Source organism: Hemitrygon akajei, chromosome 17 (assembly GCF_048418815.1).
Source record: "Hemitrygon akajei chromosome 17, sHemAka1.3, whole genome shotgun sequence".
Classification (NCBI taxonomy): Eukaryota; Metazoa; Chordata; class Chondrichthyes; order Myliobatiformes; family Dasyatidae; genus Hemitrygon; species Hemitrygon akajei.
In genome coordinates this window covers 37,654,126-37,671,023 of record NC_133140.1, presented here as the reverse complement: position 1 = coordinate 37,671,023, position 16,898 = coordinate 37,654,126, and the positions used below count along the sequence as shown (strand labels likewise).

Below are 16,898 nucleotides of genomic sequence, written 5' to 3'. Positions count from 1 at the left end.
TCCATAATTGATAAAAAGAAACAGACCATGGGCACAGTAAAAATAGTCCAAAGATGTTAAAATATAAGTTCCAAAGAAACCACCACAGTTTCCACAAGTCCTCAGGGTCCCAATAGACTCGTCATCCCACGCAAGCGGCAGAAGGGAATACCCCCGCTAACGACTTCCATGGCACCGCCGGACTCAGCCTCACAGACACAGCCCACAATGAAAGCTCCATCGGACTCAGCCTCACAGACGCAGCCCACAATGAAAGCGCCGCCAGACCCAGCCTCACAGACGCAGCACACAGTGAAAGCGCCCCGACCACAGCGGACTCTGAGTCCATCGAGCCTCCGACCATCCCCTCCGGCACAGCTTCTCTGAGCACCATCCTCTGCCGAACGCACTACGACGCCCCCGTCAACGGCCACGCGACCTCAAGGACTGGGGCCTGTTCTTCTCAGCAGAGACCCAGACCTCACAACAGCAGCAGCAACAAAGAAGGCCTTCCTGGCGATTTCCAGATGTTTCCCGTGCTCCCACGTCCATTTTTCATCAGATTAGGATTGTTCACGGCACCCCGCTTGACAAATAACAGATATCAACTCCGGAGAGGCCGCTGCAAACCGCGTCACGCTGCCATCTTGAATTAGAATAAGAGTGGGCTCCCTCACCTCTGCCCCTCTGACCCTCAACACTGGTGCCCCTCAGGGCTCTGGCCTAAGCCCCGTCTATGACTATGTCGCTATCAACAACTCCAATCTTACCACATTATCTAATTAAACATGCTGATAATACTACACTGATTGACCTAATCTCAAATAATAATGAGACAGCTGTTATGCCGTTGGCCCCCTCCTTTGTGAAAATCGCAAGAACTCTAGTTAAGGGGGGTCAACTGACCCAAGAGAGAGAGACATGCGAAAGATCACGTTCTTCCAAGAAGCAGAATAAAAGTGACTTTGACTATTGTCTCATGGAGACCACCTGACAAGCCCTCGGGCAAAGTGGGCTGGTTGAGAGAGAGATCGCATTACCTGCAACTTGATTGACACCTGCGATCTCGTGAAGGAGTATAAAAGCGGGTCTGAGGGGAGGACCCTCAGATGCACCAAGGAAACACACGAAGGAGAAACGCTAGAAATCCTGCGACAGCGTTTTAATAGCTACAGCCGGTGGTGGGGTCCGTGTGCGTCCTTCCCTTGCCTGGGATTGGCGACTTCACCACGGAAGACGGCCTAGCTACAGGGGAAGCCACAGATGAGAGTCCATTCCCCCAACGAGACTTCCGACTACCTCCTACAGGTTGGAAAACCTGTCGGGTAAATGCTTCATGTTCTCTGTCTTTCTAACTAAAAGTGCACCAACGCGACACTTCCGCCGACAACTAAGTGAAACTGCCGTGATCTAAAAGACTTTTAGCTATCCAGTGAACGATATAAAATCTACATTACCCCTAGACGACGATCGAGCTTGTGTTTTGAATGATTATTATTACACCGGTGTTTTAGATTGAGTTTTGATGATCTGAATGTTTTGTATTAACCATACGTTTGTGCCCTTGTTGAATAAAACGGTTGAAAATAGTAGCATCCGACTCAGCTGATCCATCTATCTTTGCTGGTAAGTTACCTGGTTACGGGGTTTTCGTAACAAGTGGGGTTCTCGTCCCGGGATTTGAAACCAAACGGGAGGGTCAGTGAATCGGGCTGTAAGTCCAAACTTAAATCTGGTTACGCAGGTAGCCAGACGAGAAACCAGCAAAGATGGATGTGCAGGAATTTAGGAGAAACCCGACGGTAGAGGCGCTATGGAAAGCTACAAAATCAGACTTAGTAAGTTTGGCGCAGGCATTAGACCTCACAGCGGTGAAGCCAGCAATGAAAAAGCAGGAAGTGCGAAGGGTCATACAACAGCATTACGTTGGGAAGAAGGTGTTTACCGCTGAGGATTTGGAAAATATTCCCGAAAGGAGATTAGTGAGTGGGACAAATCAGGCAGAGTTGGAGAAAGCAAGGCTGGAACATGAGTTTAAAATAAAGCAGCTAGAAGTAGAAGCAGCTCAGAAGGCTGCAGAGAGAGAAGCCGAGAGAGCAGAGAGGGCAAAAGAAGCCGAGAGAGCAGAGAGGGCAAAAGAAGCCGAGAGAGCAGAGAGGGCAAAAGAAGCCGAGAGAGAAGCCGAGAGAGCTGAGAGAGAAGCCGAGAGAGCTGAGAGGGAAAGAGAGCAGGTGTTCAAACTAAAGCAGCTAGAAGCAGAAGAGAAAGAGAAACAAAGGAACCATGAATTGGAGCTGGAAAGGCGAAAGCAAGAGCGAAGAACTCAAGGGGGAGAGAGAGAGGAGGGGTTTGATATTAGTCGGGCGTTGAGGTTGGTCCCCCCGTTCGAGGAGACGGATGTTGATAGTTATTTCTTGCTCTTTGAAAAGGTGGCAGGGAATCAGCAGTGGCCCAGAGAGCAATGGGTGGCGTTGTTACAAAGTGTGTTACGAGGAAAAGCACAGCGGGTATATGCCGCGCTGCCCACAGAAAGGGACGGGAATTATGATCAAGTAAAGGAGGCCATTCTCCGAGGTTACGAGTTAGTACCTGAGGCGTATAGACAAAGGTTCCGAAATTTAAAAAGAGGGTGGAATCAAACGTATACAGAGCTAGCCCATGAAAAGGGTGTGCTCTTGGACCGTTGGTGCACAGCTGAAAAGGTGGCCGAGAACTATGGGCGTCTCAGGGAGTTAGTTTTGATTGAGGAATTTAAAGGTTGCGTTCCGGAAGAGATCCGAATGTATTTAAATGAGAGGACGAATCAGTCCATCTCAGAGATGGCTAGGCTCGCAGATGAATATGCCCTAACCCACAAGACAAAGTTTTCCTCGCCAAAAAGTTACCCGAGAGACCGTCGGAATGGTAGGGAAAGTCCGCCGGCTAAGGGAGAAACTCCGCCGGGAGCTAGCACAAAAAGTGAGGATAACAGACAGGAAACCTGGAGATCTCCTGGTTTAAACTGTTTTAATTGTGGAAAGGTGGGACATATTGCATCAAAATGCTTTGCTCCGAGAAAGGAGCCAGAGAGGGAGAGAGCAGCGATCCCTATCGGGCGTGCAGTGGTAATCAGGAAGTTGACAAGAGGGCCCCAGGTAGATGGAGTACCGGAGGGGCGGGAGACATTTAGTTCCGAAGGAACCGTGTCTTTGAGGGAAGGGGACCCCCCCATCCCCGTACGAATTTGGAGAGACACGGGGGCGGAACTATCGTTAATTAGCCGTAATGTGTTAAATTTCGGCCCTCGGACGGGGGAGGTTGCCCTGAGAGGAATCGGGAACCAGACCGCGGTCGTGCCTTTGCATAGGGTCTTTCTCGATTGCGAGTTGGTGTCGGGACCTGTGGAGCTAGGAGTCCTGCCGGAGTTACCGGGGGAGGGCGTGGACCTCCTGTTGGGTAATGACCTCGCGGGTGGGAAGATGGGAACCGCCCTGATAGTTGAGGCCCCGCCCATGGAGTCCCCGAGCTATCGCGCATGCGCGGTCACTCGCAGCCTGTCGAGAGCGGCGACTGGGACCGCGCGCAGTTTGAAATTGGCCCAGACGTTTTTACCAACCCTACACCACGAGGGTTCAGAGGGTGGTAAAATGGAAGGTAGTAAAGTAAAAGGGGGTAAGGGCGAGGAGATAGCTCCCCCCTTAGTGAAGAGAAAGGTCCTAGGGGTAGGAAATAAAGATGAGAAACGGATAAAGCTGTTAAAACGTCCAGAGTTGGACGTGGTTGATCTGTCTGGTTTGGCAGAATTGTTTGGAGAAGTTGAGAGTTCTAAAGATGTTCTCGATGGTCCCGAGAGTGAGATGAGGGCAGTCTTAGAGGAGAAGGGTATCCTTGCTGTGGAGAAGTCAGCTGACATGGCCGAGGAGGTTGTTTCAGCTCGCAGGGTTGCGCCTTCCCCAACAGGGGGCTGCCTGGAGAGTTACTGGAAGGAGGGGGGGACGTTAGAATTTGAAAAAAGTACGGGTGTTGAAAACCTGGAAGAGGCCAATGTCCCGTTTGAGTGTGTCCAAGATGGGGATACCCATGGTGCTGAACCTAGACACGGAACTCAAGGGAAAGGGGGATGTGTAGTTCCCAAATTGAATGAAGAAAATTTAAAGGCTGGACTGATATCAAAAGCAGCAACCAGGCTACAGAGACAATGGCTTGGTACCACAAAGCCTGTGAATCAATTACAGGTTGAGTTGGAAGGTAAAGGGGCCCCACACGCTATTGTTATTCCAGAGTGTGGTGTGAAAAGGCAGAATTTGAAATGCTGTCTGAACAAAGCGAGATCGCTTGCAGATCTTAAATTGGAAACTAATAGCATGACGGGTCCTGAAGAGAAAAACGACAAATTGCCTAAAATTAAGGAATTGGGTGGTCTAAGTTTGGAACACGCTGATAAAATAACTCCTATGAAAGGAGCGGGCGAAAGCCTATTTCGCCAGGGTGCCCAAGATCGCCACGAGGGAATTAACCGGAAAAAAGGCGAGGGTTAATGGGGACGCGATTTTTAAAATAGCAGAAGCCGGTTTTAAGGGATTTTGACAAAGTATGTGAATAATAAAGACAACACCCATGGAAGCTTGACTGTTAAGTTTGAAAGTAGCATAAAAATTTGTCTTTTGCATGAACCTTTGTAGATGTATGTAAGCTAAGATCACACCTCCTTAGTTATGTTGCTGAAGAAAGCAAATAAATAAGGTGGTTATTGAGCTGAAGTTTGATGCTACCAGGCGTTAGTAGGGCACATGAGGTTAAGGTATTAAAGAAAAGGGGCACTGTACTTGTTACCTGTTTAGATACTGACTTGAATGTATAACAGTAGTACTCTGTGAAGAGAAAAGCTTGTGTAGTATGTAGATTCAAAAAAAAAAAAAAAAAAAAATTCCTGTGTCAACCTGTTTTTAACCGCTGGTTAAAAACCCATTATGGGGGGAGGTGTTATGCCGTTGGCCCCCTCCTTTGTGAAAATCACAAGAACTCTAGTTAAGGGGGGGTCAACTGACCCAAGAGAGAGAGACGTGCGAAAGACCACGTTCTTCCAAGAAGCAGAATAAAAGTGACTTTGACTATTGTCTCATGGAGACCACCTGACAAGCCCTCGGGCAAAGTGGGCTGGTTGAGAGAGAGATCGCATTACCTGCAACTTGATTGACACCTGCGATCTCGTGAAGGAGTATAAAAGCGGGTCTGAGGGGAGGACCCTCAGATGCACCAAGGAAACACACGAAGGAGAAACGCTAGAAATCCTGCGACAGCGTTTTAATAGCTACAGCCGGTGGTGGGGTCCGTGTGCGTCCTTCCCTTGCCTGGGATTGGCGACTTCACCACGGAAGACAGCCTAGCTACAGGGGAAGCCACAGATGAGAGTCCATTCCCCCAACAAGACTTCCGACTACCTCCTACAGGTTGGAAAACCTGTCGGGTAAATGCTTCATGTTCTCTGTCTTTCTAACTAAAAGTGCACCAACGCGACACTTCCGCCGACAACTAAGTGAAACTGCCGTGATCTAAAAGACTTTTAGCTATCCAGTGAACGATATAAAATCTACATTACCCCTAGACGACGATCGAGCTTGTGTTTTGAATGATTATTATTACACCGGTGTTTTAGATTGAGTTTTGATGATCTGAATGTTTTGTATTAACCATACGTTTGTGCCCTTGTTGAATAAAACGGTTGAAAATAGTAGCATCCGACTCAGCTGATCCATCTATCTTTGCTGGTAAGTTACCTGGTTACGGGGTTTTCGTAACACAGCCAACAGAGAAGTCATCACCCTGACACAGTGGTGTCAAGAAAACAACCTCTCCTTCAAAGTCGTAAAAACAAAGGAGCTGGTTGTTGGCTACAGGAGAAATGGAGACAGGCTAACCCCTATTGGCATCAATGGATCTGGAGTTGAGAGGGTGAACAGCTTTAAGTTCCTCGGCAAAACATTACTGAGGATCTCACGTGGACTGTACATACCTGCTGTGTGATAAAAAAGGCACAACAGCGCCTCTTTCACCTCGACGGTTGAAGAAGTTTGGTATGGACCCCCAGATCCTAAGGACTTTCTATAGGGGCACAATTGAGAGCATCCTGACTGGCTGCATCACTGCCTGGTATGGGAACTGTACTTCCCTCAATCGCAGGACTCTGCAGAGAGTGGTGCGGACAGCCCAGCACATCTGTAGATGTGAACTTCCCAATATTCAGGACATTTACAAAGACAGGTGTATAAAAAGAGCCCGAAGGATCATTGGAGACCCAAGTCACCCCAACCACAAACTGTTCCAGCTGTTAACATCCAGAAAACGGTACCGCAGCATAAAAGCCAGGACCAACAGGCTTCAGGACAGCTTCTTCCACCAGGCCATCAGACTGATGACTTCATGCTGATACAATTGTATTTCTATGTTCAACTGGCTGTTCTGTTGTACATACTATTTATTACAAGTTACTATAAATTGCACATTGCATATTTAGACAGAGACATAATGCAAAGATTTTTACTCACGGATGTGAAGAATGTAAGTAATAAAGTCAATTCAATTAAAAAAAAAAGTACACAACCAGTTTCTCATCAGTGACTCAGTGAAGTCATTGCCAAGCACTGAGAAGAAAGGCAAGTGATACTTGGCTTTTCTAAGCTTTTCCATTCATGCTAACTGGGGCAGCACAACAGCGCAGCAGTAGGTGCTACACTTTACAGCACCGGTTGTAAGATTCCCGACACTATCTGTAAGGAGTCCGTAAGCACGATGCCGTTTAATCTGGCCACTGACCTACTCTTCCACCTTTTAGAGCTCCACGATATCAACCAGAGACCAGGATGTCACAGCTGTCACACATATCAAAGCAAGCCACAAACTGTAAACCCAATCTTCTGCAGTCGCACAAATGATCGTTTGTCATCAACTAGAAAGTCCTGATTGATCCGCTCCATCACCTCACAGGGAGTGAAGTCCAGATCAAAATTACTCTCTCCATAAAAAAGCTTTTCTCTTCCCGTCTTTTTCCGTGACTTTAATTCTGCATCCCTGGTCTTTCAACCATTCACGAAGAGGAACAGCTTCCTGCAACTTAGCTTCTGTAAGTCTATCGTGACCTTGATCACCTCTGTCAAATTTCCCCTCAACTGCTGTTCCTCAGTTCAGCTCCATGCAGGCTAACTATGCAGCTGAAACTTAAACACTTGGATCTGATTTTGAAATAATATTTGAATTGCTCCATAACCTTATCCATTCTCTCCTCAGCTTCTTCCTCATTTCATTTGTGCCACATTGATGTTTCTGGCTTCAATTACGTACAAGTTCTTCATTCTAAAATAGGTCAGTGCTCAATTACTGGCACCAAGTTCAAACTACACTTCTAAGGATGCATCAATGAAAATTAATCCCGAGGGTCTCATCCATATTTTTAGGGGGTACAAAAGATCCTGTGCACAACACTGTAAACCAAGCAGGTTATCTCATGTACCTCATCCCTCAAAATACAAAATCATCAGACTATTAACACATCACCTCGAATGGGAACTTGCTGACACAAATTAGTTATCACATGTTCCATACTGCATCAATGGATACAATTCAAAGACACTTTGTGCGCTCGGAAATGATAAATGGTGCTATATAAATGCTTCTCTCACTTTAATAGTCCTAGTTTCTCAAACCAAGCTTTTGCTCACCTGTCCAAATTTAACCTCATTAGTAACATTTAATTGAAACAATAAGTGCTCCCATGAAACACTTCATGCTGTTTTATCATACAACATACAAATTTACATTCACTTGGATGATCAAAATGGCCAACTATAAATCAGATCAAATCAATAAAATCACTATTGCCCAAAGATAAAAACAATCAATATTTTCTCTTTGCAGAGTTAAACTGACTTCCAGTCGAGCTGCGATGTCCAATGATACTGTGGCTCAGACTGAGGATTGTTTTAAGGTTTGTGGTGATAGTTTTTGGAACAGCGCAGGGAGTTAGGGGTCAGGTTAGTGTTTAGGTACAGGAATGAAAGGGAGTTAGAGGTCGGGGGCAGTAAATGAAGAGCCTGGGCAGGAGATTGAGTCCAGGTTGAAGCACACTGCGGTCGAACACCAGCATACCCGGAAATTTTATCACAGGTGCTGAGGAGACCAGCAATTCCCAGGTCAAAGACCAGAGGCAGATTGGAAGTCCGTATGGATAGTGAGTTCCGGTTATAGGCAGGAGTCACAAGGGTCAGCAACAACCCTCCAGGTCACAGGGAGAGATTCATGAGAGTCTGGAAGTGAAGACCTGAAGATCAAACCCACTGAAATTCAGAAGGCAATGCTAAAGTTTGAAGCCTGAGAGTAGAGGCCTGAAGAAGTCACGAGGGTCTGGGTCGCCAGAGTTAGATGTCCGCTCAAAATCCAGTTTCAAGGCATGAAGGTCAAAGCTACGATCAGCGCCCAGGGGTGAAGTCCAAAGTTGGAGGCCCTAAGCTTGTGAGCTGGAGAATTCTGGGACAGGAGGCTGCTTACCCTGGGGATGGAGGCCGGAGTGGGTGTGTGAATGGGGATGGGTGGGGGGGAAGAAGAGTGGTTCAGATGGGAAGGCAGCTTGTCTTGCTGTTGCTGTCTTGTTTGGTTTTATTGTTGCTGCTGGAACACAATGGGCATGCTATGTCTGTGCAGGAACGTGTGGTGACAATTTTGGGCTGCTCCCATCACATCCTTAGGTGTGCTGGTTAACACAAACAATGCTTTTCAATGTATCTGAATCAACAGTAGCATCTACTATTTCTGTTTCTATTCAGCCAGTTTCATGATCCAGCTCAGTTTTTGTCATTACCTCTTTGGTGGAAGCTGGAATAATTTCCTTTGGTTTTGCCTTTTGCCCAACATCACTCAGGAAGCTGGCCCAGAGATCATCGGCCTTCTTCTTTTCCATCTTGGTACATTCCTCGGGATCAACATCCTGGTCACACTCGCCTTTGCCCTCATTACCACATTCTGAAGATCGCGTGTTTCTGCTTCTGTCAAACAAAAGCTTATAAATAAGGATCGGAAGGGTGACTTCTAAGCACATCAGATCTGCTTTAGGCACTGCTGCGGAAAGTAGGCTAAATCTAAAAAAAAATAAAAAACATTTGCATTATATTTCCTTGTCTAACATATTCAGATTGATTTATCACATGTACGTCGAAACATACAGTGAAACGTATCAATTGCGTTAACAACCAACACAGCCATTGCAGCACCAACACAGCATACCCACAATGTTCAAGAAATCAACACAGAACACAACCTGCACCGAAACAACAACAAATCAGGCCCCTTTCCTCCCGTGATTGACCTTTACGACAATGGCAAGCGTTGACCAGTAACGTTTAGTAGGATACACTGAAGAAGGGGGATGTTATAGAAACAGTGAAAAGAAGCACCTGCCAAAGGGCTGCTAGTGTATTGCACTGAGATTAAAGTAGAGAAGCCATCGGTTAAGAGCCACAGTGATTTCTATACACAAGACTCATCATATTCCAGAGAATTAAAAGTTAGCAAGGACAAGTTTAGAGTTGAGTGTTGATGAGAGGAGATGATGAGAATATATGAAAGTCTGACATCTGAGTAATCAGGCTCATGATTACTCAGAAAAGGTGGAAATCAATTAGCACATTTAATGAAAGAAAATAACTTGAGAAAGCTAACAAGAAAAGATTAAAGAAGCAGAGAGACTCTGCAGCAATGGGGAAAAATTAAGAAAATGTGCACAGCTGAAGGGGCAGATTTTGGGAAAAAAGAGTTTGGAGAAAGCAAATATATTGTTCCATCAACAATAAAGGGAAGTATACAATGAACCCGAATACAAAGGGGCAATGTTCAGCACTCAGTGCAAGTTCAGTGTTGCCACTACAGTAAGTGCTCCTCTTAGCCACATCTCAGTAATATTTAATTCACTCACCTGGTGGAGATTCGTTTTCCTGGCTTTTTTGCTGACTTCTTTTTCTGGGGTTGTTCATCATCATCCTCGAGATTTTCTTTTACCAGCTCACTGACATCATCTTCACTGTAATCTTCATCTGTAAAAGTCAGAACAATGTTACTCTCTGAGTCTTTTGACTAGTAAAACAAAGTAAGTTCCAAATCAAGGCAAACTGGACCAATGAAAATTGAAAATGAGTCAGAAGTCAATTGGTCAATACACCTCTTATGCCATTGGTACAAGTTCTTATTGGGGAAAAAGTAAATTGGGTGATGCAAAGAATTTTCTTCATTGCTGCAGGGTTGGCAGTAGGGGCGGGGGGGGGGGTCGGTGATGGAGGAACATTTTTCGGAGAAGAGTTTTTAAAATAGTGAAGCATATCACTGCTGTGCTCCTCATTTCTAATTTCATTAGTCACAAGAATCAAAGGTATTATGGAAGTTTACAGCAGGAGGCCATTCAACATGAAATGTTCTTGCAGGCCAAAATAAAGCCACCTGGACTAACTTTCCATTCCTTGCTCTGTAAACCAAAGGGGAAATGAAATGTGGCGAGGGACACCTGCTACATCATCCTTTCAGGCACGAGTTCCAGATGAGCACCAGTTTTTGGAAAGAAGATGTTTGTTCTCAAGTACCCTCTAACTCTCCTGCAAATTATCCTACACCCTGTAACTAAAGATCTCTCAGTTCAGTACTTCCTTCCTATATTCAAGTCCCTATATATTTTTTTTTTAAATACACCTTTCTTAAATCAACCCCCTCTGTCCCAATAAAAGCAGGCCAACTAATCTCTCCTCACGATTCAAATTTTCATCACCTTGCAATGATCAGAATTTTACTCAGTTTTTTCACTATGCTCTGACCAGCCTGAATATGACATTCATGTTACAACATACTAGACATAGAAAAGAAAGGTTATCTTCAGGGACCTGTGGACATATGCTATCACTTTTCTCAGTAAACTATTGAATAATAAGTATTCCCTTGCTGACAAGGTTGATTCTTTTATCATCATTCCTTCCCTATTTAAACAGTGGATCCTCTTAGTAAATCTCCAACCCAAAAGATTACACAACATGTAGGAAAAATTGGAAAATATCAGCCCCTGTACTTCTTAGATGTATCTAAATTACCTGCCTCAACCTTTTCCTCTGGCAGGTGGTTGTTTAAACACTTCAGTAGGTACAGAAATGGTACTTGGTTTGGCCTTCTGCTGTGGCCCATCCACATCAAAGTTCAACATGCTGTACATTCTGAGATGCTCTTCTGCACACCATTGTTGTAATGCTTGGTTATTTGAGTTCCTGTCACCTTGAAACCAGTCTAGACATTCTCCTCTGACCTCACTCATTAACAAGGTGTTTTCGCCCACAGAACTGCTGTGTTGTTTTTCACATCATACTCTGTAAACTCTACAGCCTGCTGTGAATGAAAATCCCAGGGGATCAGCAGTTTCTGAGATACTTAAACTACCCATCTGGCAGAAACAATCATAAAAAGGAAATAAAGGAAGGCATTAAACTAAAAGCTCATGCATACAAAATCGCCAAGTAGTGGGAAACTGGAAAATTGGGAAAACTTTAAAAAGCAACAACGAACCACTAACCGAGCAATAAAGAAAGGGAAGCTAGATTATGAATGAAACACCCTGGTTTCCTTGGCTGAGTAAGTCTAGGGAAGACACTCTCAAGTCCCTCCAAACTCGTGAGATTGAGACGGCTTGTCCCACCCCAAACCCCAGTTTATGTGGATGCTGTGTAATTTGCTAGCCTGTTACAAATTAGTGCCACGGTTAAAGGAATTATATTTATGAACCTTAACTTAACTAAAGGATTAGTAAAGAACAACAAAAAGAAAAGGGCCCATTCTAATTAAACAGTCAAATGTGCACAAGTTGGAACTCATCTTGAACTTCTCTGCCACTCACGCACTGTGCCCTCAGTAATCGTGAAAGCACACACCACCTTCCGAACGTCACTCACGATCCTTCAGAACAAACGGTCTCCTACTGGATCATATACTACGACCGGTTCTCCCCAGCGTCTTCCCTCTCCATCTCCCGCCGAACACATGCCCAAGACCAACCTTGTTGCCCCTTACCAAGAAAACCTACCGCTAATTTGGATGGCACACATTCTACATCATCCCTTATCTTCAACAATAACCCAAACAGACTTAAAGCAGAATAAACTGGTCTTACAGAGCTGCTAAATGAAAGACCTTTGGCATAACAGCAAAGATGTGAACCAGGACATTAAATGAACAGAAACTAGTACAAAATATAAAATCAGATAGTAAAGGTTTTTATAATTATATAAAGCAGAAAAGAGTGGCCAAAGTGAGCATAGGTCTCATGGAGGATGAGAAGAGATAATTGATATTGGGTAATGAGGAAATAGCCAAGGCTCCGAATGAATATTTTGCGTCGGTCTTCACAGTGGATGACATATCTAACATACTGAAGAATGAAGATATGGATGTGAAGGGAGGTGAGGACCTCAATACAATAGCTATTACTGAAAAGGTAGTGCTGAGCAAACTTGTGGGCCTAAAGATAGACAAGTCCCCTGGTCCTGATGAATGCATCCCAGGGTACAGAAAGAAATGGCAGAGGTTATAGTTGAGCCTTTGGTGATAATTTACCAAAATTCTCTGGATTCTGGGCAGGTCCCAGCAGATTGGAAGAAGGCGAATATCACACCACTGTTCAAAAAAGAATGTAGGCAAAAGGCAGGTAACAATAGGCCAGTTAGTTTAACATCTGTAGTGGAAAATGCTTGAAGCTATCATTAAAGAAGAAATAGTGACATATCTGGAAAGAAATGGATCCATCAGGCAGATGCAGCATGGATTCAACAAAGGCAGGTCCTGTTTGACAAACTTACTGGAATTCTTTGAGGATATCACAAGTATAGTGTATAGAGGGGACCACATGGACATTATTTACTTGGATTTCCAGAAGGCATTCAATAAGATAAGGATGTATAGAGTGAATATCATAGGTATAGGGAATGTAAATATAAAGACGTACAGATTTTTACAGATGGATCAAAAGATCCAGAAACTGCAATTGTTGACAGCAGATAAGCTGGCAGTCAAAAAAGGATCTGTAGAGGTCAATAATAAACTATCAAAATCAGAGGGGAAGAGCATAGTGTGGAGAAGGATAAATCAACAGTGGCAGCAGCATTGGGATAGAGCAATAAAAGGAAGACATTTACATTCAATTCAGAACAGAGTAGATATGGGAAGGAGTAGGGGAGTAAAGCGGAAGGAGCAAGTAATTATAAGTAGACTGAGAATTGGGCACAGCAACCTTAATGGTACTCTGGCCATCATAAACATCTGACAGGTTTTTGCAATCTATGTCAGGAGACTGAAACGGTAGAGCATATCCTTATTTCATACAGGAAAGACAACAAATGCTACAACGATAACGCAAAATAGGACTGGTAGAGAACAGTGTTAAAGGTTTATTGGAATGTAGGCAGAGTGATCGGGGAGGAAATGGTTGTTTAGTTTTTTAAGGGCGATGGGACTGGAAAGACGACTTTAGGCAGTCAAGTGAATGGACAATGAGGGACAGTAAATCCTGAAGATGGCAGTAATGCAACAGTGTGGATGCCAACTGCAGTAAAAACTCAAAGAAGAAAAAAGGATGTGTAGAGTTGGGGGTGATGTAGTAGCATGGATAGAGGATTGGTTAACCACTAGAATGCAGACAGTTGGGATACATGGGCGTTACTCTGGTTGGCAATCAGTGGTGGGCGGTGTGCCGCAGGGGTCGGAGCTGGGTCTGCAATTGTTCACAATATACATTAACGATCTGGAAGAGGGGACCGAGTGCAGTGCATCTAAGCTTGCTGATGACACTAAATAGAGTAGAAAAGCAAAGTGCAGAGAGACTGCAGAGATATATATACATAGGTTAAGTGACAGTGAAGAGGAGGGTCAAGGGTCTGGCAGATACAGTACAATGTTGGTAAATGTGGGGTCATCAATCTTGGAAGGAAAAATGGAAGATCAGATTATTATTTAAATGGTAAAAGATTGCAGCATGCTGCTGTGCAGAAGGACGGGAGTGTTTGTGCATAAATTGCAAAAGGTTGGTTTGCAGGTGCACAGGCTATCAAGAAGGCAAATGGAATGTTGGCCTTCATTGCTAAAGGGATTGAATTTAAGAACATGGAGGTTATGCTACAATCATACAGGACGCATCTGAAGTACTGCATGCATTTCCAGTCTTCTTACTTGAAGAAGGATATACTGACTTTGGAGGTGGTGCAGAGGAGGTTCACCAGGTTGATTCCACAAACAAGGGGATTAGACTATGAGGAGAGACCAAGCTGCCTGGGCCTTGTTTTCGCTGGAATTCAGAAGGATGACAGGAGATCTTATAGAAACATAAAATTATGTAAGGGATAGATTAGATAGAGGCAGGAAAGTTGTTTCCACTGGTAGGTGAGACTAGAACTAGGGGACATTGCCTCAAGATTCCGGGGAGTTAAATTTAGGATGGATGTGAGGAGGAACTGCTTTTCCCAAAGAGTGCGAACTTATGGAGTTCCCTGCCCAAAGAAGCAGTGGAGGCTATCTCAATAAATATATTTTAAGACAAAGTTGGATAGATTTTTGCACAGTAGAGGAATATAGGGTTATGGGAAAAAGTCAGGTAGGTGGAGATGAGTCCATGGTCAAATCAGTCATGATCTTATTGAATGGCAGAATGGCTCAATGAGCAAGATGGCCTACTCCTGCTCCTATTTCTTATGTTAGGTTCTAAAGTCACTCAGATCACATTTCTTACCCATTCTGATGTTTGGTCTGAACAAATGAATGTCTGAATGCTTTTAAGCACTGAGCTTTCTGCCATATGATTGGCTGATTAGATGCTTGAGCTAATGAGCAGGTGTACAAGTGTATCAAAATTCCACTGCAATCTTTGATACTGCTCTTCACTATCTACAGCACCACCTATTTTAGTGTCAACCACAAACTTACTAACCATTGCTCATATTTTCTCATCAAGATCACTGACATGGATGCCATGTAAATCCAACACTAGCCCCTGGAGCAAAGCAGTGACTAACCCTGACCCTCATTATCTCAACTGCTTGTACTTCATTGAATCCATTTATAGTAACATCCTCTGAGTTCTGTGCCCCTCAACTATTATAACATCTTGCAATTATCCCTTCTGACTCTGTCTCTTCTGGGGTACATTTCTCCCTAATGCATGCACATGACCCCTCCTTTCCACTGCCTGTACTCCACCTCTTTCTCTCTTCCAACCTCAAAGCCTTTCGCTCACCGTCCCTCCCAACACAATTTGAGCAAATTTATTAGTTATTGCAAGTGTTTCTTCTTTTTTCCCCGTTTTGTTATTACCATATGTCCAGCTTTTCTTTCATATACACCAAGGATTAAAAGTGGTCTTTGGATAAAACTTTGAAGATTGTACTTCATCCTTTAGCGTTTCATCATACTACAGATCCAAAACGAAAAATTACACAATCAAAGGGGAAAAGCAGAGTTGCTGAAACTCTGAATTTATGCAATGCTGTACAGCGAGTAGAGTCTCATCTTCACAGTACCTGAGAACGGGTTCAACCTTAACTCGGGTATGTCTGTGTGTAGTTAGCACTGTCTCCTACATCCTCAGGTCTTGCTGGCTCATTGGATAATTGGAAACTGTACATTGCACACTCCTCCCCACCCCCCCCCCAACCCCACTCAGCATACAGAGTGATAGAATCTGGAAAGTGTTGACAAGAATGTAGGGAGAATTAAACAAAAAGATTAAAGGGGTTGGGATGATGTTCAGTCTGGACTCGGAAGTCCAACGGCTTGTTCCTGAGCTATATGTTTCCATGACTTTTTCACGCTCTTTCTTCTGATCACAGATGCATGACTTTTTTTATTTCCAACACCGAACTATTATTTATAATAACGTTTTACACCCTCTTTCTGAGAACAACCATCACCCTTGGTGCTGAGTAAACCTCAGGCTAGAATCGGTATCCAGGAACGGTCTTTAAATGTTACTACGTCCACATGATATTACTTATCCTAGGTACTCAGTCCTGAACAGGTGCCTTAAATCACAATCCCTACTCCTTCAATACTCCTGTGCAACTTCGCAAACAGTTGTACGGGGACGTCCAGGAAGAACATTTTATTTTGTTTCAGAGGCGATTTCAAAGCCTTATTAAAAAAAACACATTTCCAAGAGGGAAACAAAGTATATTCCATTAAAGCCGCCGATGATTGTCCCCGTCTGACACCGCTACAGGTGTGTTGGGTATGGGGGAGGGTGTGATGGGCCCCCCACCCTCTCGCTCCACGCGTCTTCCCCCACAACCCGACCGAAAAGTGAAGTCTACCTGAAGGCTCGTAGTCCACGTCCTCCTCCGACGAGTAATTCTCCGAATCAGAGTCCGACATCTCTGTTCGGGCTGCCCACCTACAATCGAGTCCAGGTAATCCCGACCGTTTCACGCCGAGCCCGAGTCAGGAGGTCGGTCCCGGTCCCAGTACGGCGGCCGGCAGCGGACAATCGGCCCACCAATCCCCACTCTTCCAGACACATTCAACACAACCTTTAGCCTACTTCAAAATTTACAAAGCATGATGCAATTTACGGAACGCCTCACAAAGACAACAGTCTCACGTAATAAGATGTCTGATATCGAGCTCAGAACCAAAACTTGCACCGAATCAGCCGACTCCGAATTCAAGCACACGCGTTTACTTCAAAACAAAAACATCGCTCTAACAGTCAGCCGAACTACCTTTCTGTGACGTCGCATTGTTCAACACTCTGATAGGTCCTACTCTACGTCAATTAAAATAAAGGACTTTCTAATCCCACCTCTACTCGCCGCTGATTTGTTGTTTCTTGCAGTACGTTCGCGTTGTCCTCCCTCCTATTGGTTATTACCTATCGTATCAGCTTT

The 16,898-nt window shown here is 44.5% G+C and overlaps 1 protein-coding gene across 2 annotated transcripts in view; it reads right to left on the bottom strand.

The window, feature by feature from the left end:
• The window catches only part of cfdp1 (craniofacial development protein 1), a 211,890-nt gene extending 195,166 nt beyond the window's left edge, over positions 1-16,724 (bottom strand). The window contains exons 1-3 of one of the 2 annotated variants that reach the window (XM_073069946.1): positions 16,326-16,724; positions 9,920-10,037; positions 8,810-8,990 (exon numbers count right to left, since the gene is read on the bottom strand). In XM_073069946.1, coding sequence (XP_072926047.1) covers positions 8,810-8,990; positions 9,920-10,037; positions 16,326-16,386 — 360 coding nt within the window. In that variant the 5' untranslated portion in view covers positions 16,387-16,724. Of the gene's footprint in view, positions 1-8,809; positions 8,994-9,919; positions 10,038-16,325 lie in introns of both variants that reach the window. The other variant, XM_073069945.1, reaches the window with a different exon arrangement.
• Between the last annotated feature and the right edge of the window lie 174 nt (positions 16,725-16,898).